The sequence below is a fragment of the Platalea leucorodia genome (genome assembly GCF_965183815.1).
Source record: "Platalea leucorodia genome assembly, chromosome: 8".
Lineage (NCBI taxonomy): Eukaryota > Metazoa > Chordata > Aves > Pelecaniformes > Threskiornithidae > Platalea > Platalea leucorodia.
In genome coordinates this window covers 27,553,199-27,576,319 of record NC_138830.1, presented here as the reverse complement: position 1 = coordinate 27,576,319, position 23,121 = coordinate 27,553,199, and the positions used below count along the sequence as shown (strand labels likewise).

At 51.2% G+C, this 23,121-nt stretch overlaps 3 protein-coding genes across 7 annotated transcripts in view; 1 reads left to right on the top strand and 2 right to left on the bottom strand.

Annotated features, from left to right (window-relative positions):
• STAG1 (STAG1 cohesin complex component) overlaps positions 1-7,798 on the bottom strand; it is a 201,993-nt gene extending 194,195 nt beyond the window's left edge. Inside the window, exon 1 of the mRNA XM_082320218.1 lies at positions 7,728-7,798. The gene's annotated coding sequence lies outside the window, so the exon portion shown is untranslated. The remainder of the gene's footprint in view (positions 1-7,727) is intronic.
• A 473-nt stretch (positions 7,799-8,271) lies between these two features.
• Positions 8,272-16,412, top strand: SLC35G2 (solute carrier family 35 member G2). The gene is made up of 3 exons (XM_082319338.1): positions 8,272-8,533; positions 13,391-13,462; positions 14,654-16,412. The coding sequence occupies exon 3, from the start codon at positions 14,676-14,678 to the stop codon at positions 15,909-15,911; it is 1,236 nt and encodes a 411-aa protein (XP_082175464.1). The 5' UTR covers positions 8,272-8,533; positions 13,391-13,462; positions 14,654-14,675; the 3' UTR covers positions 15,912-16,412.
• A 727-nt stretch (positions 16,413-17,139) lies between these two features.
• SCLY (selenocysteine lyase) lies at positions 17,140-23,088 on the bottom strand. Of its 5 annotated transcripts, none has more exons than XM_082320665.1 (14): positions 23,027-23,088; positions 22,293-22,387; positions 22,107-22,219; positions 21,903-22,003; positions 21,587-21,743; positions 21,103-21,230; positions 20,828-20,992; positions 20,363-20,469; positions 19,982-20,018; positions 19,520-19,603; positions 19,252-19,354; positions 18,994-19,069; positions 18,131-18,322; positions 17,140-17,512 (listed from the first exon to the last, which is right to left on the bottom strand). In XM_082320665.1, the coding sequence occupies exons 2-13, from the start codon at positions 22,340-22,342 to the stop codon at positions 18,163-18,165; spliced, it is 1,281 nt and encodes a 426-aa protein (XP_082176791.1). In that variant the 5' UTR covers positions 22,343-22,387; positions 23,027-23,088; the 3' UTR covers positions 17,140-17,512; positions 18,131-18,162. The 5 variants fall into 5 exon arrangements, with proteins under 5 accessions (XP_082176791.1, XP_082176792.1, XP_082176790.1 ...); XM_082320666.1 differs by having other exon boundaries at positions 17,140-17,310; XM_082320667.1 differs by having other exon boundaries at positions 17,143-17,199.
• Between the last annotated feature and the right edge of the window lie 33 nt (positions 23,089-23,121).

Below are 23,121 nucleotides of genomic sequence, written 5' to 3'. Positions count from 1 at the left end.
CGTACCTATGCTTTCAGCAGTAACGTGGGGTGCTCTATAGCTACACACACCAACAGAAACAGAAGTGTGTAAAAACTTTCCTTTGCAAAGCAAAAGGCAAGCAGCTTCTCTGGTTTCTTTTGGGGAGAAAACTAAGTATAACAGTACGATATTGAAACACACGTTTAAGAAAAATGCCAGAAGTGGGGCATTTCACTTCCATTCCTTTTCTGACAGTGCCAGTAGCATAGGTGACACCTGAAGCTTGACTAACTCTATTGCCTGTGCTCTCCCACTCACAAGAGTGAAGAGTGAGGAAGTCTTCTGTTCCACTCTGATGGTTCCACTTGTTACACGCCAACTTTGGGGATATTTGATAGGACGCAACCGCAAGTTCTCACTGCCACCCAACCTACCGTCCTCTCTCCACCTCACCAAATGGACAGCACTGCCAGAATTCAGGTTGGCCATTTTTAATGAAACAGTACAGTATTTCACGTCTCTCTTCCTCTTCAGGTTCTGAACACATCCAGCATCTTGTACAATAGCATAATAATTAGTATTCAAAAATTCCCTAAAACATTTTGAAACATGAATTAAATTTCAGCTCCATCTTAGCACTTTGGCAGAGAAAACTGTTCTAAATGGAGCTTACAGAAACAATACATATTAAAGAAAAAATCACCCATGTGACTGGGGAAGGCAAGAGATATGCACAAACCCACAGAAAATACGACATTTCCTCTGACCCACTATACCAATCCTTTTTAGAGGGATGACAAAGGACACATTGTAGGCAAATTTTATTTCATTTATGTAAACGCAAGTAGAACAACCAGCTAGTGCTAAAATAGAAAAAGCCTCAAAGAGCTGAAGAAAAACACTGGAACTCTGGAATAGAAAGGAGATAAAGAATAAACAAACCATGATCTGTAACTAAAAGGGCAGAGTACGCGCAATGTCGCAATCTTTCAGCGAAGTCCTTCAAAAGGCTTGGTAGCTATCCTTACCATTTTAATTCTCTATCTTCACTCACACTTTCATTCTCAGAGCGCTATGTATGGCAGAACACAAATGTGACAGACCGCTGAGTGCGGTTTGGAAGCAAAGGAAGACAGACCCTTAAACTGCAGCTCTGTAAGCAAGGATGATCTCTATAGCAGTGACTTGCACTGCTTGTACTATATTACTTGTTTTACAGTATCACTGCAACCATGTTTTGTTTGTTTGTTTGTTTAAACTCTGTATCCAACAGAAACAGGCCTACATGGCTGTACTTTGTGTACTTATCCTTCTCTCTCTGTCCTTTTCTCTAATTCCCACTACCAATAATTGTCAGTCCCTGGACCAATTTCCACTGAACTCAGGAAAACAGAAATCCAAAAATATATAAGTCCCTCTACATTTTTAACTACATTTATTTCTTAGAAGAGAGACTCTTAATTCCTCTCCCCCAAGCAGTGTCCTATTAAAGTAAGACTACAGGAAAAACAAAATTATTAGACACCAAAGAAGCCACATAAGAATGAATCAAAAGAAAACAGGCTTCAAAAAATTCTACTGCTTGAAGCAGTGCTTACTCTTGAGCACAATTTACAATTGCGTTTACTCTCTCACATAACACTTTGTGATGCTACAGTCTAGTGAGCCTAACTTAGTAGAAACTATTCTAGAAGATAGATCAGTAGATAGCTAAATAGAAAACATCATTTAGATGGGGAAATCAACCCCACTTTTGCATAGGAAAGTCAACTTCCACAAACCTACAGGAGTCCTCTAGAAGATCTCCCTTACCCACACACCGATGGACTCTACTTGATAAAGCCTGCTTTAATTTCCAAGAGACATTTAACAAGATTCTTTACAAAAGGCTCTTAAAAGAAATTAAGCTGCCATGGCAATAAAAGGCCTTGTACGGATAGGTTATCTGGTTAAAAGAGAGGAAGCAAAGAGCAAAACAAATGGTCATTTCTGACAATAGAGTAAAGCCACCAGTGAAGTCCCACAGGAATATGAGCTGAAGCCCAAACTGTTTGAGACATTCTTACATCTGGAAAAGGAGGTGAATGCTGACTCTTTGCTGATGACACCAATTTATTCATGGTAAGGCAGACAGGACCAGCCACAAAGAATGGAAGAACGAACACAGGCTACAGACAGCAAAGCTGGCAGAGGGAATTCAGTACAGGTAAGAGAGTTACCCACAGGAATCCCAACTTTATACGCACAGTGATGGGCTCCAAGTTGAACATTGCCACCCAGGTTTAGTGCACACAGCTGAGTCACTCTGAATCTCCGACCTGAAGAAGGAAGGGTCTCGAGCTCCAGAACCATTTTTCCCCAAAACATTCTTGCCACTGACCTTGCATCACCTCTAGAACATCTTACTCTGATGGCCGGATTCAATTTATTTACCTGGCAGAAAAACACCCCTCCCAAGCAGATGGGTTTTGCCAGGTAGGGAATTCAACTAGCTGAAGGAAAGGTCAAGCCAGCAGCCGCAGTAGCACAAAGAAAAGGGAAGAACTGTGCAGCTGTGGAGAAAGCATTTCCTCTCTCAGCTGTGGCAGGCTGGCAGATCAGCTCAACCATCTTGTGCAATTCCACTGGCAGGAACAAGTTCTTGTGGTCCTAGTGAACAGATCTAAGAAAACAACAATGCAAAACTGGCATACTTATCACTCATTTAAGATGGAATTCATTACCCTTTTGCAAATGAAGTTTTATTTTCCACTTATAAACACTAACACATTGGTATCTGCCTGGTCCTTGGGGATTCTAACCCTAAAAAGGAGAGAGAAACCCTCATGCAGGGGAGAGCAAACAGATTCTCAGCTTGTCATTTGATTTTTTGCTTCAAAACACACCACCACATGCTATTCTCCAGTATATAAAAAAATGCATCCAAGATGAATAATTTTGATTTTTATTGTTTTATTGTAGAAAAATATTTGACATTTAGAAACATTTCTGACACACAGGTCTATTCCTAGGTAACTCTACAAAGAATTTTTTTTTTTTTTCCTATGAGCTGAACAATCTGTCAACACTGTTTTCACTCAGCTAACCTTACAATATAATACAAGTCTGCTATATGGAGAGTTACAGAATATAGACTTATTAGATTTATTTATAGAATAAATAGCACATATTCTGGTGAACTCCTGCACAGCAAGGAACACAGTTGGCTGGATGTTGCCTCACACTGCTTTCAGGTAAAACATTACTTTTGGGAACCACCTGAAACAACTTGCCTTTCAGTTGAGGAAGGACAGACTTAAGAATTCAATCTCTTGCTCTTAATTCTGCAATAAATGATTAATAACTGTGAGACTGGAACTCAGAATACACTTCGACACCAAGCTCTTGTGTCTAACAATGCTTCCAACTGTGGCTGAGAGGCTTGTCCCACCAAACAATGTCATGCAACGAATGCCTTTTTGCATATTCTAAGACTGAGTCTACAAATCCACCCTGGGCAGGAGTAGCATCATAATCATGGAACAAGCATTTGGCAGTACCAAAGTCGAGCACTTGAATGCTTGGGGGGAGGGGAGGAAAACTTGCATTTTTACCAGTTGTACCAAACATGGCATTACCTGGACTTATAAATGGGCATTTTCTTCCAAAATAAGGTGGCTTTGATTTGATTGCCTAATATGAAAGCAGAGTAACCAAATTTAACAAGTTTATATTGAACCTACAGTTCAAAACAGGATACACATTATACAGTTTGGGCTCAGTAAAGATACTCTGATGAATCTATTGTCCAAGGCATCCTGCTATCTCAAGCATACTGTTATTATTAAAAAGCATTTTCTGAAATACTAAAAAGCCTGCAGAGATGCAAATGAGGAAATGTTGCAAAACTATCAAAACCAGGAGCATAGTTCCTTCTAACGTTAGCGAAAGGACCTGAGTTACTGGGTATTCTCTAACGAATGATACGCACAAATTGTCAAGTAGTGAAATCATTACCTACATTCAGACCTTCAACAGGACATGTCAGAAATTCGCAAGTAGCTACAAAATCAGAACTAGGGAGAAGATTCCCTCTGCAGCTCCTTCTCTTCAGCTCTTTCAGCCAGCTGAAGGTGGTGTCTACTTTGAAAAAAAATTAGTGTGGACCTTCCCGAAACAACACTTATTTTTGGAAGCATATTTTCAGACTGAAAAGTTGCAACAGAGGATCATCATCATGTTCTCTCAACCCCTTATTTTCTAAAGGAACAAAGAAATATGTCTTTGTATTCTGATCACATATTTAACACCCAAACCAACAAAGTGAAAACAGTCTGGGAAAGCAAAATATTGCTAATAATAAAGCATATCTCTAGATACCCTGGATAGAAATGACAAAACAATTATCTGCAGGTGAACTCAAACTTTGTAGGATTTCTCTTTCTCTTTCAAGAAAGAAAACCAACTCTACTCCCTTCTATTTTTAGCCAAACAAGCAAACACAGTGGCACTGGAAGCAAGAGGAGATAGTAATTTGCAGCGGGATAGTTTCAGAGCTCCACGTGGTAAATCTGAGTGACCACAAGTAAAATGCCAAAACTATTCTTACAGATTTTGGTTGACATTTCAAATCCCGAAGCCAGTACATCAGATTTAGATAAGGCGCAACCTTATCTTGGCGCCAGACTTCAGTACCACCTTCTGGTTTTGACTCCAAGCATCAGAAGCCAGAGCCTGACCTGAACACTTGTGCACTTCAAGGTGCAGAATGGGGAGAGCCAGATCTCTCAGAGGCCAACCACCCAACTCAATAGCACTGCATCCAAATTTACTCTTTACCATTCCCACACAACTTAAGTGGATAAGACAAGTTCACTGCTCTCAGTATGTCTTGCATTAACTACAGAACTAGCACTTTCAAATTTTCAGCAGGGTGTTCAAGTCTTTTGTGCATTTCACCAGAAAACAATTTACAAATGTTACGATAGACATGTTCTTATCACAATAAATGACTTTTCTTAGAAAGTCATGACAATTAAGCATTTCTCTCCCACTGCATCCTTGCACTTCTACAGGTTCACTCGCCTACTAAAATGATATTTAAAATGCCAATGTTTAGCCACCTTGTATCAGGGCAAATCTTTGCAACAAAGGGAAAGAAAGGAGAGAATCCAAAGTCACCAGAGCAAACTTGAGGTACATATTCTTCTCTATGAAAGGGTTCTTTCAAATCAAAAATATTCACTTGTTGAGTTTCTGAACATCCTGAGTAACTCATTTTGTCAATGCATCCAAATATTCAATGTTCATAAACCTTCTCAGCTACCAAAAGGTGCACTGCAGTTTCAGTAGACATCACATAAAAATTTGCACAATACGAAAGGCAGGCTATGGACAGAGACGGTAGCTGAAAAGCTTGGAGACCCCAGTCACAAAGCTCTAACACCAGGGTTTCAGCTGCCCTCACAACTCCATATTGTGTGTGGACGTTTGGCCATAAATGCTGTCTCTCATAGTGAATTTATCAATTCCAGCATGTTTGTAAAATGTCAGGAACCATGAGTGACTGTGAGCTGCCAGCTGTCACATGCTCCAGTCCTTAAACGCCAGGTTTGTTGAAGAGGTACTTTGAATCTCCACAGCTGGCAGTAACTGTTCATTCAGCTTCAGAAAAATACCATTTTCCACCACCCGCTCCAACTGCTCTAAACCCACAAGGGTGTCCAGCAGCGGTAGCAACCCAGAATTTCAACTGAACACTCTGTGTTGAGCAGCCAGTAAAAATTACATGCTATCAGATTAATCATAACTCTGGAGTTAGCCCCTCCGCTCCTGCTCACCAGGAAATCCTGCTGCATCATGGGTTGGCTTGCCATTTCAAAAACCTCTGCACCCACTGTGTGTGCTTTCTCAGGCTATCCACCAAAAATCCATCACAGTTGAGTCAGAAAGAAAGAGTAAACTGGCCTCTAGTTCCACAAAGTACAAACTTCTTCCTATAGTCAGGACGCCTTTCAACAGACAAGGTATATACTGCCTTGTGGTTCAGTGATTTCTTCATGGATTGAAAGATTATACTGTAGAAACGCTCTTTGAGTGACCTTGTTATCTACAGATGAACAAAAAAGCCTCACTAGACAAGGCAAAACTGCTTTGGATCCAGAAAGTCTGGACTAATCCTTCTCCCATACCACCCCTATCACTAGTGTAATAACATGGAAAAGTTAAGCAAGTCTTAAGATGTCTGAATCCAGACATTAATGTTGTCCATCATACCAAACACATGACACAATTTAAGAAGAGTTGCATTAATGGTGTGATCTGGAGAAGGCTTTTCGTTCCTCAATAACTTAATAAAGGTTATTACTAGACTAACTCTACAGAGCTGCAAGTACCACAAAATTGTGTAGAACACAACTGAAATCACCAATACGTATAAAGCTGCTCAATTTAGTTTAATTAAACTCACACTGTCTTCCCAGAAACTAAGTTTTTGACACTGATATTGGCAGTCACATCCCTTTACACTGCTCTATGGATACTACTACTGTCTTCTTCCTTCCAAGTCACGCTTCATCCCAACAACTGTTCACACTCCCCACACCACCCCAGGAATGCACGGAAAGCCCAGTGCGGCTGCCCACCACTTCCCAGCGTAGGCCAGTCACCAAAGTCACCAGCACCCATCACAGAATTCTTCCTACCAAGCAAAACCCGTGCTATTTTTGCTGTCCAACAGCTCAGGACCCCAGCTTGGTGTCTCTCCCTCTTCCCACCTCCCAGCACTGGTCAGAGGGCATTGCCTGCGCTTGGCTTCCCCCCGGAGCTATGCTTCCCAGCTCCAGTACCATCAGACAGTCCAACCTACCCGCCAGCCACCTTGGGCTCAGCACCCTGCTTCTCCCACCCCAAAGGTCGGGGAAACACCATCGGGCACGGCTCTGCCTCCCCTTTGCAAGCCAAGGAGCGGCCTCCCGCCCCCTGCCCGCCCCACCGCTCTCCCCGCGCCCCAGTGCCGCCGCACTAACAACTTGGGGACGAGCAACAGGATCAGCGGGCCGGGGGTCCCCAGCTCCGGGGCTCCAGCCCCACACTCCCCCCGCTCTGTGCCCCCCCCAGCCCCGCCTGTTCCCCCCGCGGACGCCAGCCAGACGCCGGCGGCTCTGGGGCGGCCCGGGCACTCCCGCCGCCCTCCCCCGGGCCGGGCCCGGCCCAGGTGACGGGCCGGGCCGGGCCGAACCGGGCAGCCCACCGGCTCCCGCAACTTTCCCTCCCCGCGGCCACGGCACCAACTCCGCCGCCGCCTCCCGGGCCGGCCGGGGGCCGCCGCCGCCGCCACCGAGCCCCGCGCGGCGGAAGCGCCACCCCCGCTCCGCCCGAGCATCCCCCGCCGCCGCCACCGCCCGGGCCGCCCCCGCCCCCGCGGCCCTGGGCCGCGCAGCGGGAGCGCCGCCGCCGCCCGGAGCGGGGCGCAGGCCCGGCAGCGGGAGAGGCCGCCGAGCTCGGCCCGGCGCCCCCGGCAGCCCCGGCGGGGACAATGAGATGGCGGCGAAGAGCGCCGCGCCCGGGGGACCCGTTGCTCCGGCAGGAGCCGCCCCGCCCCGCGCCGCCTCCTCTTCCCTCCCCTCCCCTTCTCCTCTCTCCTCGCACGGGCAGCGCCCGCTCCCGGCCCGGCCGCCGCGGAGACCGAGCGAGCGAGCGAGCGGCCCCGGCCCGCTGCCCCCGCCCCTCGCGCCTCCATCTTGGATCGGCGCCTCAGCGCCCTCCCTCCCCCGCTCGCCGCTCACCTCTGGCCGCGCCGCGCCGGGCCGGGCGGCACCCCGGGAGCCTGAGAAGCGGCTGGCGTGCGGGGTCCGGGCGGGTGCGGGCCGGGGCCGGGGCGGCGGCGCTGGCGGGGGCCGCGCTCACCGGGGCCGCAATCCTAAACCGCCATCTGGCGGCATTTCCGACCCGCCAATGGCGCAGCCGCCGCCGCGCGCCGGACCCCCAGCGCCCCCTGGCGCCCGCGCGCCGCCACTGCCCGCCCGCCGCCGCCGCCGCCGCCGCCGCGCGGGGAGGGAGGGGGCACCGCAGGTCGGGGAGGCCCCGCCCGGCGCGCGGCACGCGGGTGCCACAAACGTCTTTCGCGCGAAAACGCCGCGCATGCGCCCTGCCGCGGCTGCCCGCGCGCGGCCGCGGGGGGGGGGAAGGCGGCCGTTAGAGCCGCTGCCGCTGCTGAGGGGGCGGGGCGTCGCCAGGGTGACGGGGGGGTGCACGCCTGAGGCGGGCGTCTGTCGCGACAGAGCCCGGGAGGGGCAGGCAGGGCCGGGCTGGGGGGCGCGGTCCTGGGCTCCGTGAGGCGGCGGGGCCCCGCGCCGGGGTGGGCCGCAGCGCCCTCCCGGCCGCGGCCGGGCGGAGCGCTCGCTGCCGTGCTGTGCCCTGCGCGCCCGCCCGGGCGGCGGGGGGGCGGCCTCTCCGCGGCGGCTCGCCTGGGCCGGGGTCGCGACGATGCGGCCCGTGGGCTGAGGGGGGGCCGGCGGCCTCCCGGCATGGGAGCGGCCGCTGAGGGCGTGGAGGCCTGAGGCAGCGGCGGCGGGCGGGTGTTTCGGCACCGGTAAGTGTTTCGGAGCAGGAGCGGGCGAGTCTCGCACCGGGGGGGCTGCAGAGGCGGCGGCGAGCGAAGGGCCTGGCGGGGAAGGAGCCCGGGCAGCAGCAGCCCCAAGCCCGCCTCCCTGCCAGCCCAGGCGCCGGACCTGCCCTGGCCACCGCGCGGGGCTGCTGCTCCCTCTAGGGGGGTTTGTAAGCCCCACCGGACCTGCTGCTCGGGTTCGCCTTGGAGATGCCCCGCTTTCTCTGCGAGGTGTCCTCTCTGGTGGTGCAAACGCGATAGCTGCCATTGCGACTTGCGCCGTCCTCTGTATAAAACTCCGGAGCCCTGTGTCCTGTTTTTCACCCAGCTGTCCCCGTAAGCCCTTCTGCACTCACCTCACACGCACCAGCTTGCTGCCTTGCCGGGTTTTATGCAATTTGTTGGGAGAAGATCAAAAGCAGTAAGCTTTAAATAAATCTTAACCTGTAACCTGTTCTAGTAAACCCGAATGTGTCGTCTTGTGCTCTCTTTCAGCCCGTTGTAATGTACCATTTAAGGCCTTTTTTATATCTAGCCAAGCTATTTTTGTATGCTGTAGGAGACTATATTTAAGTGTTGATGTATTCTCCATTCTTTCCCCCATGCCTGGAATTGCAATCTAAAGGGGTTTGTTCCGATTAGGGTTTTTGGAACGGGAAGTTTACAGGCAAAGTGGCTCTTCTTCAAAATCACTTAATGCAAGTATTGCTGGTGCAGAGGTAGTAGTTGCAGCAGGCAACAGACATGAATGCAGAAATTAAAGAAAAGTACTTTTTTTCATGGAACCAGATGCATTTGCAGCCCTTATACGCAAGAGAACAGGTTAGTGAAAGCAAGGGAAATTAAAGGTGTCACATATAATCCCACTGAAATTGCATGTGGCAGCTTTAGCGAGCTAGCACAAATACGAGTTGTTTTTTGGGTTGCAAAATATTATCAGGAATGTACTGACAAGTTGCGGGGCTTAAGTGTAGGGTTTGTATTTGAATTCTGTGAAGCGTGTACTGGCTCTTCCCTTAGGCAGTGCTGTTGGACGTGACTCGATTAATTTGAAGACATGGGATACTGGTTTGTTGGTTTGTGTATAACGTTTGCTCTTACGCTTAAGTACTAAAAACTCCTTTCATATAAGTGCTCTTTCATTTTCTTAAATACCTTTTATTATTCATTAAATTTTAATAAAGACTTGAGTTTCTTTGCATATATTTCCAATAAAATTATTTATATAGTCAGACCATCTGGCTAAAAAGATAAAGGTACTCTGATTTTCCAGCATGCACCTTATCAAATAGTTTAAAAGCGTAGCAGAATTGTAGGCTGTTTCAGTGCTACCAACATTTAATTGCCTGCTGTGCACCTTATGTTGCCTTTTCTTCCCCCTCGGTTCATGTGTTATGCTAGTCAGACATCACATGTAGGTGGATGCCTTGGCATATGCAGTTGCCTGAATTATCAAGCACCGAAGAATCTCCAGCGAGGTTAAGGTAGTTTAATGGTGCTGAAACAGGAATTTAGGAGATTTTCCTGCACCTGATAAGGTATCAAAAGAAAAACCTGCGTGGTGAGAAGTCAGTGCACTGTGTATGGAAGTGCTTAGTGAAGGTGGCACAAGTTCAGTCGGTTACATGGGTTTGTAGGGATGGAGTGGGTCTTTCGTACATGTAATATTCAGGGAAAATTGTAGTTACCCTGTAGAGATTGCTTACAGCCCTCTGGTAATCTCAGTCTAACCTGGTCGGGATCCGTGGGATTTTCCACAGAAGAGGCAAAGGAACATCTCTGCGCGGCCTGCCTTTCAGAGCATGGGGGTAGCTGACTTCTCATTTTCAGCTTCGTAAGGACTGCAATTGCCATGTCTGCAAATCTTTTGTAATAACATTTCAGTCGGCTGCCTGATTTTGACCGATCTGGCAGAAGATGAGAGTGTTTTTCTGTGAGTTTATTGAAAATTGGTGGTTAGAATCACCGGTCAGACCTCAAAGCCTTAATTCCTTCAGGCACAGCAAGAAGGAGAGCTCAGCCCACTCCCCATAGTCAAGTGGCATGTAATCACCTATTTCAACCTTGCTAATCAGCACATGTGTAGTGATTGGGGGGGAGGGGGAGTAGTTGCGTTTTTTTCCTTCTAAAAAAAATCATGGTCTGGATTCTAGTAATGATTTGTGACATTTATTGATTCCATTGTGATTATTTGTTCACCCATGGGAAAACAGGGTTCACACTTTGGCAGTCGGTGATTTCCATGAGCTGGTAACTTAAATGGGTGTCCCAGGTTGTTGTTTGGATTGGGAATGCTTGTTTTGTTATATGAGAATTTTGCATAGTGCTTAATCTTCAGCCTTGTATTAAACTCGATTCAAAATCAAATTATGTTTTTCATAGAAAATGCAAATAAACCATTTTATGTTTCCAGATACGAAGAAAAATAGAAACTTCACATGATCTCCACAAAAGGCAGAAATAGAAGTAGCAAGTTTTCTGCATAGGCTGTGTTCATTTCCATTTATTTTAAATTTGTGTCTGGGACAAACATAATGGATTTGGGATATGCACTAATCTCAGTCTCTACTGAAGTTCTCGCTGGTTAAGAAAAGCAAGGTCACCAAAGAGTACGAATAAACATACTCTGTGAGAGTTGGCGTAACATTTGTCATATACTCAATATTTAGTAGAGAAAATGAAATTTTGGGTTAAGCACTCCTGTTATTTTTTGTTCTTTGTTACTTCTCATCTCCTGCCTTTCTCATTTCTCGTGCGTTTGCCCTTCCGCTTTCCAGACCTTCGAACTGTTAGCATTCTTGGTGCTGAAGCATACTGGAGGGAGTACGGCGTCTGTATAGGACAGCCATTTTGAGCTACGTGCTCATGGTCTATTGTTTTCCTCCAGAGAGATCTGTGAATACATTACAGAGGTCCAGTACTAAATTTGCAACCACATTTTGTCTCTTCTTCTATACCCTTTTCTATATTTGTTGGAAGAAAATGTAATCTAAACTCAGGAAGCAAAAAGTTACCATTGTATGCTAATGGTAAAAAAAATCAGTTATTTTGGTTTTGTTTTCCTGAACCAGTAGTTGCAGCATGTACTCGGCTGCTTCTTAGTGAAATGACTGCGTTTATGCAGGCTAGATCCACTGTCACTCTAATAATAATGCCTGTTGTGCACCTTTTGCTGTCTTTTCCTCCCACTTATTTTATTCCCGATCCATATATTGTGCCTTAAATCAAGATGATCTTAATTTTTTTAAGACGTGGGGAGAGCAAGGCAGAATTGTGAATTTATGACAATGAAAATGCTAAAGAAAAGCTGTGCTTGTGAAAATCACTGCCTTCCTGGACTCATTCAGCGCGTTTTGCATTTGCATATTGAAAGTATCTGAAATGAACGACTTAATCTGAAGAAAAAGTGCAAGTAGCAGGTGAGACCGGGATAGATTTCTGGTAGGCTGTTTTTAAATGTTTGATGGGTTGTTTGAACTGCCCACTAGTGCAGCTGATACCCAGCTCTTACCCTCTTTATTTGCTCTCCTTGGCATTTCAGCTGTTTCTTCTCAAGTTTCTTGCAGTGTTTAAACTGTACATTAATGGGCACTCTGGAGTACTCCCCCACCATTTAGGGGCGTACTGGGTACGCTTTGTTTTTTCAGCTGAGCTCTGCTGAAAATGGGTTGGCAGCAGAAATGTGAACAGGAGAGCTAGCGTGAGGTCTCCTGCATAGACAAGGATGTTTCTTGTCCTCAGACCCTATAACATCTACCGATCTCTACTTCAGTGAGGGATCTCAGGGCTGGGAGCGTGGTCTCTCTGCCAAGGCAACAGTAAGGTGGTGCCCCGGGATACCTCGCTTACTTGTGCTGGTCCAAACTGGTGCTGCTGCCTTCTGCCAGAGCTGGGGTTCGGTGCCTGCCCCTCTCCCCACTCCCATTTGTCACCATCCCTACCAGGGATTTGCTCTTCCTGCAAGAAGTAGGCTACAGCTTAGCTTGGGTGTAGCAGGGGCTTCGATAAACGCTCAGCCTGTGAGGAAAAAGGAAGAATGTCCCATTCTTATGTAAATTATTTTTGCCAGGAGACACAGGCAGTGCTCAGCTGTCACAGATTACGGATGGAGAAAATGCAGAGGCTGAACCTGGCCGCGATATTTTTTAAGTATTTCTGTGAAGAGCTATTGTATCTACTTTCACGTTGCCTTTTGATCTGTGGTCTCCCTGACAAACTGCCATCGTACTGCTCAGCCCGACTGTCCACCCGGCTGTGGTCTTGCACCTCCAGGACCAACCTGCTCCGGTGCTTCCGTACTCCCTGTGGACAAGGACCACAGGGTTGTCCATACCCATCCCCTGCTGACACCGCAGAGGCCAAACTGCTGCTGCCTGCAGGGCTGGGCTCGGCTCATGGGGATGGATGGGATCGGGAGGATGGGTCCTCCTGGGCATCCTCTCCTCCGCAGCGCTGGTGAGGCAGGACAGCAGGCACAGGATGGTGAATTTTCTTATTAAGCTGTAGGAGCCTTACGCTCACAAAACCAGCACTTGTTCTTTGGATTAGTTCCATCAATAATTCTGAGAGATGGCTGAGGAGTGGTTTTGGCAAGATGACACTGATTGCTTTCTCTCCATCTGAAGCTTTTTGGGTTTTGCGGTGGTGTTTTTTTCATAACGATGCACCAGGGTTGCCAGTTCCCAAGGAGCGTGGCCTCAGAGGCATGCTAGTGCTGCTCACATTTTCAGCTTTGAAAAACAAGCAGAATGTTTCATGCCTCCCTTGGGCATTACTTTCCGTGCTGAGATGATTGTAACCTTTCCTGTTTGATATCTGAGAGCATCTACTGTTTCTGTTTAGACACCTGGACAAAGATGTAGATGACCAAGAGGTTTTCCCCTTCTGGCTTGGAATTAAATCTCTCAGTCGCAGGTAAGGTCTGCATGTGTTTATTTGCTGGGGCGAAGAAGGCAGGGAAGCTTGCATCTCTCCTGCTGCCACTTGATTTGGAAGGGCTCTTGGCGCAGATGGTGGAGGGTGCTGCAGAAACGAAGTCATCTCAGTGACATCCCCATGCCTGAATTAAAGTGACTTAGTGCTGTCACGCTGGGCCTGGAGACAGCGATGGCACGCTCAGTGGAGCGCTGGAGGGAATGAAGGCCACGGGTGGGCTCCCTGTGGGCAGGCTGCATGCACCTGTGACAGTGGAGGCCAAGCAGCGTTTGTGCTGGCAGAGGCTGGGTGCGTGAAGGGATTGCTTGTTTGGGGAGGCTGATGCCGCCGTTGTGACACGTGCAGCGCCACGTGTGTTGCCGCGCATCATGGTGGCATGCACGAATCAGGGCACCGAGGGGAGAGCTCGCACCGCTTGTGTAGTGTGAAATGGACCTTCAATAGGAGACAGAAGGGTGGTGGTTTTGTTGCTGTGTTTTTTAAATGTCTGCCACAGGAAGGTCTGGTTAGTAGTCTGGATCAGCCCTTCTAAATTTTCACCATTAAAAAAAAAATCAGATTTGAAGAACAAATCTGTTGCAAAATCAATCACTGGAAATAAAAGGATGTGAAAAGAAGGAATTTTTAACACTGTCAAAGTATTGTTCAAAAATGTGTTGTTTATTCATATGCTAACTGTGCTGACTTGCTCAGGGATACTCCCTATTTCCCTGTGTTGCTCTCTGTCAGTTTAGAAACAAGGCAGTCATCTCCTCCAGCCAAATTTCTTCCATAACCTTATAACATTAGTGAGCAATTAACAATAAGTGTAATTCATAATTACAGGGTATTTACTGTGCAAAAAGCTTAGCAAGAGAACTTTCTCATTAGAATAAGAATATACTAGAATGCATTATATGCACCATACATAATGAGAATATATGTCATTTTCAAAAACTAGTGACTAAAATTAAGTTCCACGGTTGGCTTTTAAGGAGATCCAAATGGCCTGACTATCAATGGTATTTAGCAGTAACTCACCAGAAAATTAAAGCAAAGCCAAGAACAATCTACTAGTACTTGGACTTGGTTGAAAAAATAGCTTGTAAACACTAACAGCGTTCACATACTAATGAATCTCTCACTATTGATAAAACAAAAATAACACTGCTTCTCCATGTTTTTCTTAAGACCAGGACATTTCTCTGAAGAAATGGATACGTCTTCCCAAAAATACCCAGTCAAAAAGCGAGTGAAAATTCATCCCAACACAGTAACAGTGAAATACACTTCTCACTATCCCCAGCCAGGAGAAGAGGGATATGAGGATGTTAATGAAGATACTGGAGTATTTATGGAGGATAATCCTAAGAAAAGACTGCTGAATGGTGGGAAAAAGAGAGAAAGGACCTATTTTGGTACAATAGACACCAAGCTTCAGCCAGCACAACTGCCAAAACCCGATGAGATCGGGCAATCCCAGCATTTTCCTGAAGGAAATACACTGCAGTCGAGGAAAACGTGGGTAGTCCTTTTTGGATCTGCCGTGGCTCACGGATGTGTGGCTCTAATTACAAGATTAATTTCTGATCGTTCCAAAGTGCCATCCCTAGAATTAATTTTCATCCGTTCAGTCTTACAGGTGCTGTCCATTACTGTTGTGTGTTATTACCATGAGCCTCCCTTTGGCCCCAAAGGCTACAGGCTCCGGCTCTTCTTCTATGGGGTCTGCAACGTTATCTCTATTACCTGTGCTTATACCTCCTTCTCTATAGTTCCCCCCAGCAATGGGACCATTATGTGGAGGGCTACCACCACAGTGTTCAGTGCCATTTTGGCTTTTTTACTCATAGATGAGGGAATGGCTTACATAGACATAATTACTGTAGTTGGCAGCGTGTTTGGCGTTTGTCTGGTCATGATCCCCAACATTGTTAAGGAGGAAAACTCTTTGCTGAGCACCTGGAAGGAAGCTTTTGGCTATACCATGACCGTTATGGCAGGTTTGACCACTGCTCTCTCCATGATAGTCTATCGGTCAATCAAAGATAACATCAGCATGTGGACGGCACTGTTCACCTTTAGTTGGACGGGAACAGTGTGGGGAGCATCCACCATGTTCTTACTTCAAGAGCCAATCGTTCCACTGGATGGAGAAACCTGGAGCTATCTCCTTGCCATCTGCCTGTGCTCCACAGCAGCCTTCCTGGGGGTCTACTACGCCCTGAGCAAGTTCCACCCCGCCTTGGTCAGCACCGTGCAGCACCTGGAGATTGTCATCGCCATGGTCCTGCAGCTTGTCGTGCTGCGGATCTTCCCAGGTGCTTACGATCTTGTTGGGGGAGCGGTTATTTTGGTTAGTGTTTTTTTCCTTGCGTGTTATAAACTGTCCTGGAAGAATTTAGGAAGACAAGATTATCAGGAGATTGTGGATTCTTCCATTAAATGAATTGTGGTTTTGCCATCCAATTCTGGCTATGTGACCACGTGAAAGTAACATATTTCAACTCTGTGGTGTTCTAGCGTAGTGGCCAGGTCCTCTCTTTACTGTTTAAATTCACAGCTGATGTAGCAATGTTGGTATTTCCAGACTTCCACGACAGGTGAATTTGTTCTAGTGCGTACAACCACTGACCTTGTGTCATATGAGAAAAGGCTACTTGCCTCCAGCACATAGGGTGCGTGAGCGGAAGCACAGCCTGCCCGACAGAAGTGCAGGCCAAATCATAGGCATGTTCTTCCTCACCTTCCCTGGATAAGGCAATACAGAGACAGAGGAATTCGCTAGTGACTCTCATTCCTGTGCAGTGTGGTAGTAGGAAGATTAACAGTAAAACCATTTAAATGGTCAACCAGAGTATTCATATTCTCTGTAACACTTCTTATGGTTTGGCTAAATGAAGTAATGCTAATATTTCTGTGGTTAAAACTTGCATTTCCTGTGTGTATAAAGAATAACTCAGTAAAGCTTTTTGTGCTCTGTGGTTAAATTTCTGTCCGAATCAATGCAGGAAGCCCAGACCTCCTGTGGGGGAAAGAGAGCCCCAAAACCTGGCTCTCCAGTTGTGCCACAGCTGTGAAAGAAAGGTCCCCAAGAACTGTAAGGTCCCTGATAGATAAAAGATCTACCCCTGAAGCAGAGCAATATTCTTTCTGTGGAACTGCTTTTTCTAAAAGAGGTTTTGACTATTATGCAAGGGAGAAAAAAAGGAAAAAGAAAAGATGGCATTTGAGATTGAGGTGTGAGCAGCAGCGGTAACACTGAACAGCCTGACCGGCATCCAGTGACTTTAAGTCAGTGTCCTAACACTTCAGTTCGAAATTAGATTTACAAAAAGCCCCAGGGTTTTATGGTTCCAAATAGTATTCCTGGCCGTGCTAATGTATGGCTAGTAAAAAGAAAGACCAGCATCTAAGAATCTGTGTCCATGGGCTCGCTGCCAACCAGGACCAGCAGGCACCTCCCCACTCCAGTGGACTGTGCCTCTGTTCTGGGACATGAGCCTTTTCTGAGGGAAAAGGCATTGCTCAGATGACCCCAACCAGTCCAGCTTCCCCCGTGTAAAACACCACAGAAAATACATTTTACTTGGGAAAAAGCCACAGCAGCAGCAATCACTTTTATTCCTATGAACACCCATGGAGACCAGGTTCCCCGACATCAGTCAGCCCAGCCGGCAACGCTCGTAATCCGTGTGATGCTGGTGTCCTCCTGTGTCAGTGATGAGAGCGACCACCTGGGCCACGCAGGGAAGAAACGTTTCCTCGGGTGCTGGCACAGTTACGGCTGCCCCGACAGCTCTGTTTCCTTTAGGAGCACATGGAGTCGGCAAGAGGAGCTCTGCCCGCTGTAGGAAGGACAGGAGGAAGGGGAGCAGGTAATGCCATGCAGTGATGCAGTGCGGGGAAAGCCATGCCCCACACCTTCCCAGCCAAAAAACCGTTTGGTAGCTTAGGGCCCTGGCTGGGGCAGGCCAGTTCCCAGCCCAGAATCTTGCTGTTCTTCTATCAACTCCTCGTTTCCCTCTGGGGCAGATGGTCTTTCCTCCTCTGTGATAAGACACCAGGAAAGCTTCCTTTGTGGAAAGCAACCAGGGCAAAAGGCTCCATCTCCTATGGCTTCCATGCCTGTTACACTCTGCAGGGAGTCGAGCTTTGAGACCATCATGCCAACATGCATGCAGCCAGCTGGGTATGTGCTGGCAAGCGAGGAGCACCCAACAGGGAGACTCCCAGAACGCCTGCACTGTGCAGTGGGAATGACAGAGTCCTGAGCAAGCTCATGATGAGCTGCCCCAGCCCCAAAGCAGCAAAGCCCCCTCCTCAGCACAGCTCCCTGCTGCCTCCAGTGCCTGTGCTAGCTTCTCTGCTCGAGCCGCACGTGCTGCAGAGCCATGCCAGCCCCGCCGTGATCCCTATGAGCGCGAGCTGATATATGTCTAAGCAGAGCGAAGAGCACATTGCTGACGAAACCCGTGATCCCGCTTCCTCCTCCTGCCACCACCAGCCACCACTTCCCCAACGTCTGATCCATGATCACAAACTGCAAGCTGGGTCAGTTCACCTTAGGGATCAGGCACAAAACTAATCCTGCCAAAACCTGAACCCAAACTGACACAGGCAGCCAGCACCCAGGGCCAAACAGGGGCACAATCCCATCCTGAGAACCTGGGTGATGGCCGCGGAGCAATTCCCAGGGTCTACAGTGCTTGGTCCTGGTCCAGCTGTGCCACAGCCTGCAGGAGGTCCTGCACAACCAGGTCCACGTCTGCCCGGGTGGTGTCTCGCCCCACGCTTAGCCGCAAGGCGTTCTGCGCCACGTCATAGGGGATCCCGCAGCCGAGCAGAATCGAGGAGGGCCTGAAACAAACACAGGGATGAGTGGGTTTAACTCGAAGGCCGAGGAAGCACAGCCATCACCAGAAAGCTTCACCAAGCTGTAAGAGGCAGCACATCTGCAGATGCAGTCCAGAAAAACCTGTCTCATGCACAGCACCCTGCTCGCTTTCCAAAGGCACCCACTCTCACTAGGCTTGTTGCCCTATGGTGGATCTGGCTGTTCCCCTCCAAGGAAGAACCTCTCCCGTGTCCCCATGGGTTAGCAGCTCTGCCGTGTCTACAGGGCATTGCTCTAGACCAGGCCAAAAGCACCTGCTGTCCCCACACACCCCCGAAGGAGCCCACTGGAGACCCAAATTGGGCTTCAGCGGGTGAGCCAAGCACACACGGACATAAGGCAGACTCTCTTCTGGCAGTGCCAGGCATTGAAGAGTACCTCCAAGCTCAGCTGGATCACCAAAGCCAGGAGGGACAAAGTCCTTCCAAGCAGCAGTCAAGCGTTTCAGCCATGTCTCCTGCAATAACCTCCTTTGCAGCTCTTCAGCCCCTCTGGAAAGCTCTGCACCCTCTTTGCTCCAGGTGACGCTGCCCACAGCCACCCACAGTCCCATTCCCTGTCCTATTTCCCTCCCTCCCTCTCACCCACTCTCCTCTGGGAAGACACCCTGGCCCTGGCAAAGCTGGCTCCTTACCGATCCCCTTTCTCAGAGTGGCAGGCAGCCCCAACGCTGGCGAGAAGCATCTTGCAGTGAGACAGCACCCTTCGCCCTGCAGCACACACAAGCGCAGGTCTCCCAGCGCCCAGGCTGTCTCTGAGGGCCGCTGCATGCCTCATCTCCCTGCCCAAGCCACGGCCAAGCGCCCACCGGTCTCTAGCCGCAGGGTGCTGTGTGGGGCAGGTGCTTGGCTCCATGAGCACCATCATGGGACAGCGGTGGGGTGAGAGCTACCTTGAAGGCCTGGGCCAAGGATGGAGAAGTTTGAGGTGTTGCAGAGTCGCTTGGAGCCCATAAAGTGGCTGTTGAAGTGGATCCTCTGCTTCCCAAAGGAGGCCTGGAGAAATCAGAGGGCTGTGAACCACTCTGGGATCACGAGCAGCTCTGTCCTGATGAGGAGGTGGCAGGGCCAGAGGGACATACCCACCCTGGCTCCAGGCCCCGCACTCTGCAGGCTGAGACCCCGGGAGGGGAGATACAAACAGGAACCAGGTCTGCTCACCTCCAGCCTGGCCTCCAGGTAATCCCGAACATCCCGCATATGAGCCTCGTAGGCCTCCCAGTTCTTGCTCACTAACTCTGCAGCCTGAGGAGAGAAAACCCAAAGAGGCTCCATTAGCGACCCCCCAACACCTCCCTCTATGCACGGCCCCCTGGCATGTGAGAGTCCATCCCGGGAACAGCCTCTGCAATTGCCAGGTCCCCTGCATCCCCCCAACAGCCTCTCGGTGTCTTGCAGCACATGAGCTGCGTGACTGCCCACTGCCAGGCCTGCAAAGCCTGCAGCAAGTGCTCCGAAGCACCTCCTTTGACTGGCAACAGAAAGCCCCATCTCCTTTCCCAGTAGTTCGCCCACCCTCCCGCACCTTGAGTTTGTTACTTCTAATGAAGTGGCTGGCTCCATGCTGGCTCCACCAGGGAGCACCCCTAGGGAACTGTTCACCCGTGACCATCACTGACTCACCTGGCCGAGGCCGGCGATCATTGGGGTGTTCTCGGTGCTGGAAGGGAAGAGGGAGCAGTGAGTTATTTCTCTGGACCAGACACCCAACCTCAGGGCACAGACATTCCCCACATGGGACCCCTCACCACTGCCAGGAGATCCTGGACACCACTCTGAGGTGGTTGGGAAGGGGACAGTTCCACCCTGTGGTTCCTCCTGTGGCAAAGCCTGCGCACCAGGCTTCCGCAGTTCCCATGCATGGATCCATCTCCCGGCGCAGGGCTGCCCACCCCAGGGCTGGCAGGTGACACAGCTGCCAGCTCAGCTCAGACTAAGTAGCCATGCGTGGTTTGGCCACCAGCCCGAGGCCCAGCTCTCCGGGCCACCACCTAGCCACCTTACCCTGGCCGGAAACTCCTCTCCTGTCCCCCTCCGAAGAGCATGGGGTGCAGCGGGGTGGTGGTGCCGGGGCCGCGCACGTACAGCGCACCAATCCGCGGGCCGTAGAACTGCAGGGAGAAACAGCCACGGTGACCCCGGGGACACTGCCAGGTGTCCCTTTCCTGTACTCCTGCCCCAATCCGAGTGCCCTCCAGTGCTAACCCCTGCCTGTCTCACATCCACAGGCTGCTGCAGAGCTGTCCCCTGCCCTTGGCCTCCTCCTGCTCCCCTTTGCAGACAGGTCCCCCTGACTTGCAGGAGCCTTGTCACCCAGCTGAAGATTGTCTTCAGGGCACCATCCAGCAGGAAAACTTTGGCCACTCATGAGATATCAAGCTACAAGGGGCACCCAAAGTCTCCCTGGCACCCCAATAGAGATGTCTTAAGAGAGCAAAGAGCGGCTGGGCCACGTGAAGAGGGCCATACCTTGTGTCCCACGATGGTGAGGTAGTCCACCCCCAGCTCGTGCACATCCACACGCCCCTTGCCAATCATCTGCGCTGCATCCGTGTGCAACAGGATCCTGGGCAGCCCCTCCACTGCTCTCCGCTCATTGAGGGCATGGATGTGCTGGCTCAGCTCTGCGACAGGCTGGCAGGAGGGAAGAGGGTCTGCATCCCAGGGATCATCTGCTCTGCCTTATCAAGCACCTTTTTGCGAGGATGTCCCCACCCTGTCCCACTGGCTGCCCACAGACTCACCATGATGACCCCAGTCTCGTTATTGGCCAACATGATGGAAACCAGGCAGGTGGTCAGCCGGATGGCAGCGAGGAGATCATCCACCTCAGCCTGCCCACTTCGTGGGGACACAGCCACAAAGGTGGCTTCTGCAAGCCAAGAAAAAAGCCCTGAGGTTTGCTGGGAAGCCCAACAACACCCAGGGCTGCCTGCACCCCAGCGAGCAGGCAGGAGAGCTGTGCAGGCAGCTGGCACGCAGGCAGAGAGCACGGCAGCTCTTGGGGCCGGCCTTGGATGCCAACAGGGTAATGCACCCAGCTTGAGGGAATGGGGGCACCATGTGGGGAGTCAGGGCCCTTTGCGGGGAGAAAGGGGAACATCACAGAGAGAGCAGGTCCCCAACCTCCTCCACAAAAACGCCAGCAGAGAAAAGCCTCCCCCTCACAAACCCCAGTCTGCAGCCAGATGTCCCCAGCCTGTCCCCTGCGGGCCCTCTGCCACTCACCCACCAGGCCCTCCTTCACCAGCTGCTCCAGCGGCAGGCGGATGGAGTCGTGCTCCACACTCGACGTCACGATGTGCGGTGTCCCCCAGCTGTCCCCTGGCCTGGCCTGGCTTTCGCAGAAGTGCCTGCGGGCGGCGTGGATCACCATGTTGTTTGCCTGAAGAGAGGAAGGTAGATGGGAAAATGAAGGCCCAGGAGGAGCACAGTGCCCTTCGTCCCCACCCTCTTCATCGCCACTTGCTTGAGAGGAGGTGGCGGGCAGGGGCACCTGGGAAGGGGGGTCACCACCCCACACAGAGATCATGGCCGCTCCCACCTCTGTGCCCCCTGAGGTAAAGACAATGTCCTCCAGCCGGCCTCCCACCATCCTTGCCAGGCTCTCCCGAGCACTGCTGATGAGCTCCTTCGCCTTCCTGCCTGCGGGGACGAGACCCGGCAGCTCTGCCACAGGCTCCCACGGCCACGGGGCTCAGCTCGGCAGCAGCAGGGAGCCAACATGGCAGCTCCCCCTGGTCCCTACCTGCAGGGTGGGAGCTGCTGGGGTTGCCCCAGGCCTGGCACATGGCGTCACGCACAGCCTGGGCCACCTCGGGGGCCAGGGGGGTGGTGGCGTTGTGGTCCAGGTAGATGCTCCTGTGTGGGGTGGGCAGCAGGTGAGGGGGGCCAGGGGGTGGGGAGGGGGGGACGGGGCAAGGTGGGGTCTCACCCCTCCGACGCCTCGCACCGCGCCTCCGCTGGCTCCGTCCCGGCACCCATTGCTGCCGTCACCGTCGCCGTCCCGCTGCCGCCACCGGCCTGGCACTGCGGGGAACAGACACGTGGGTGCCCACGGCGGGGCCCAGGCAGTGCCCGGCCTGCCCCACCACCCCGGCACCACCAATCAGCTCCCCCCTGCCCGCCCCACTGCCATAGCGCCCACCAATCAGCTCCCTCCTGCCTGCCCCACTGCCATAGCACCCACCAATCAGCTCCCTCCTGTCTGCCCCACTGCCATAGCGCCCACCAATCAGCTCCCTTCTGCCTGCCCCACCGCCTTTGTGTCCACCAATCAGCTCCCTCCCTCCTTCCCCCCATCACGGCACTAACCAATCAGCTCCCTCTCCTCTGCCCCACAATAACAGCACCCGCCAATCAGCTCCCTCCTCCCTCCCTTCCCCGCCGCCGTGACGCCCGCCCGCCCGCCAATCCACTCCCCGCCGCCTGGGCAGCGGCCAATCAGCTCCCGTCATCCTCGCGGCCCGCACTGCGCCCGCCCATTGGCCGGGGCACCCCGAGCCCGCCAGGCTCCCATTGGCCCCCGGCAGGCGGCACCCGCGCCGCAGCCAATCGGCTCCGCCCGGGGGTCCGCGCGGGACCCCTCCTCCCCCCCGCCAGGGGGCGCCGGGGCCGCCGGCGCGCGGGGTTGGGGGGGCCGGGGCCGCGACACCTCCGCGCGCTCACCCTCACGCGCCGCTCCCTCCTCCCCGCGCGGCCAATCCCGCGGCCGCTGCCGCCGCGCCGGGCGGAAGGGGCAGGCGCGAGGCGGGGCGCACTTC

What these genes read in the sequence shown, in the direction of transcription:
- SLC35G2 (XM_082319338.1), top strand. Translation starts at nt 14,676, where the DNA reads ATGGATACGTCTTCCCAAAAATACCCAGTCAAAAAGCGAGTGAAAATT.
- SCLY (XM_082320664.1), bottom strand. Translation starts at nt 22,342, where the DNA reads ATGGGTGCCGGGACGGAGCCAGCGGAGGCGCGGTGCGAGGCGTCGGAG. An exon ending in TGATCGCCGGCCTCGGCCAG is followed by an intron (nt 19,604 to 19,981) that starts GTGAGTCAGTGA and finishes TTCTCTCCTCAG; the next exon opens with GCTGCAGAGTTAGTGAGCAA. An exon ending in CCTTGGCCCAGGCCTTCAAG is followed by an intron (nt 19,070 to 19,251) that starts GTAGCTCTCACC and finishes TGTGTGCTGCAG; the next exon opens with GGCGAAGGGTGCTGTCTCAC.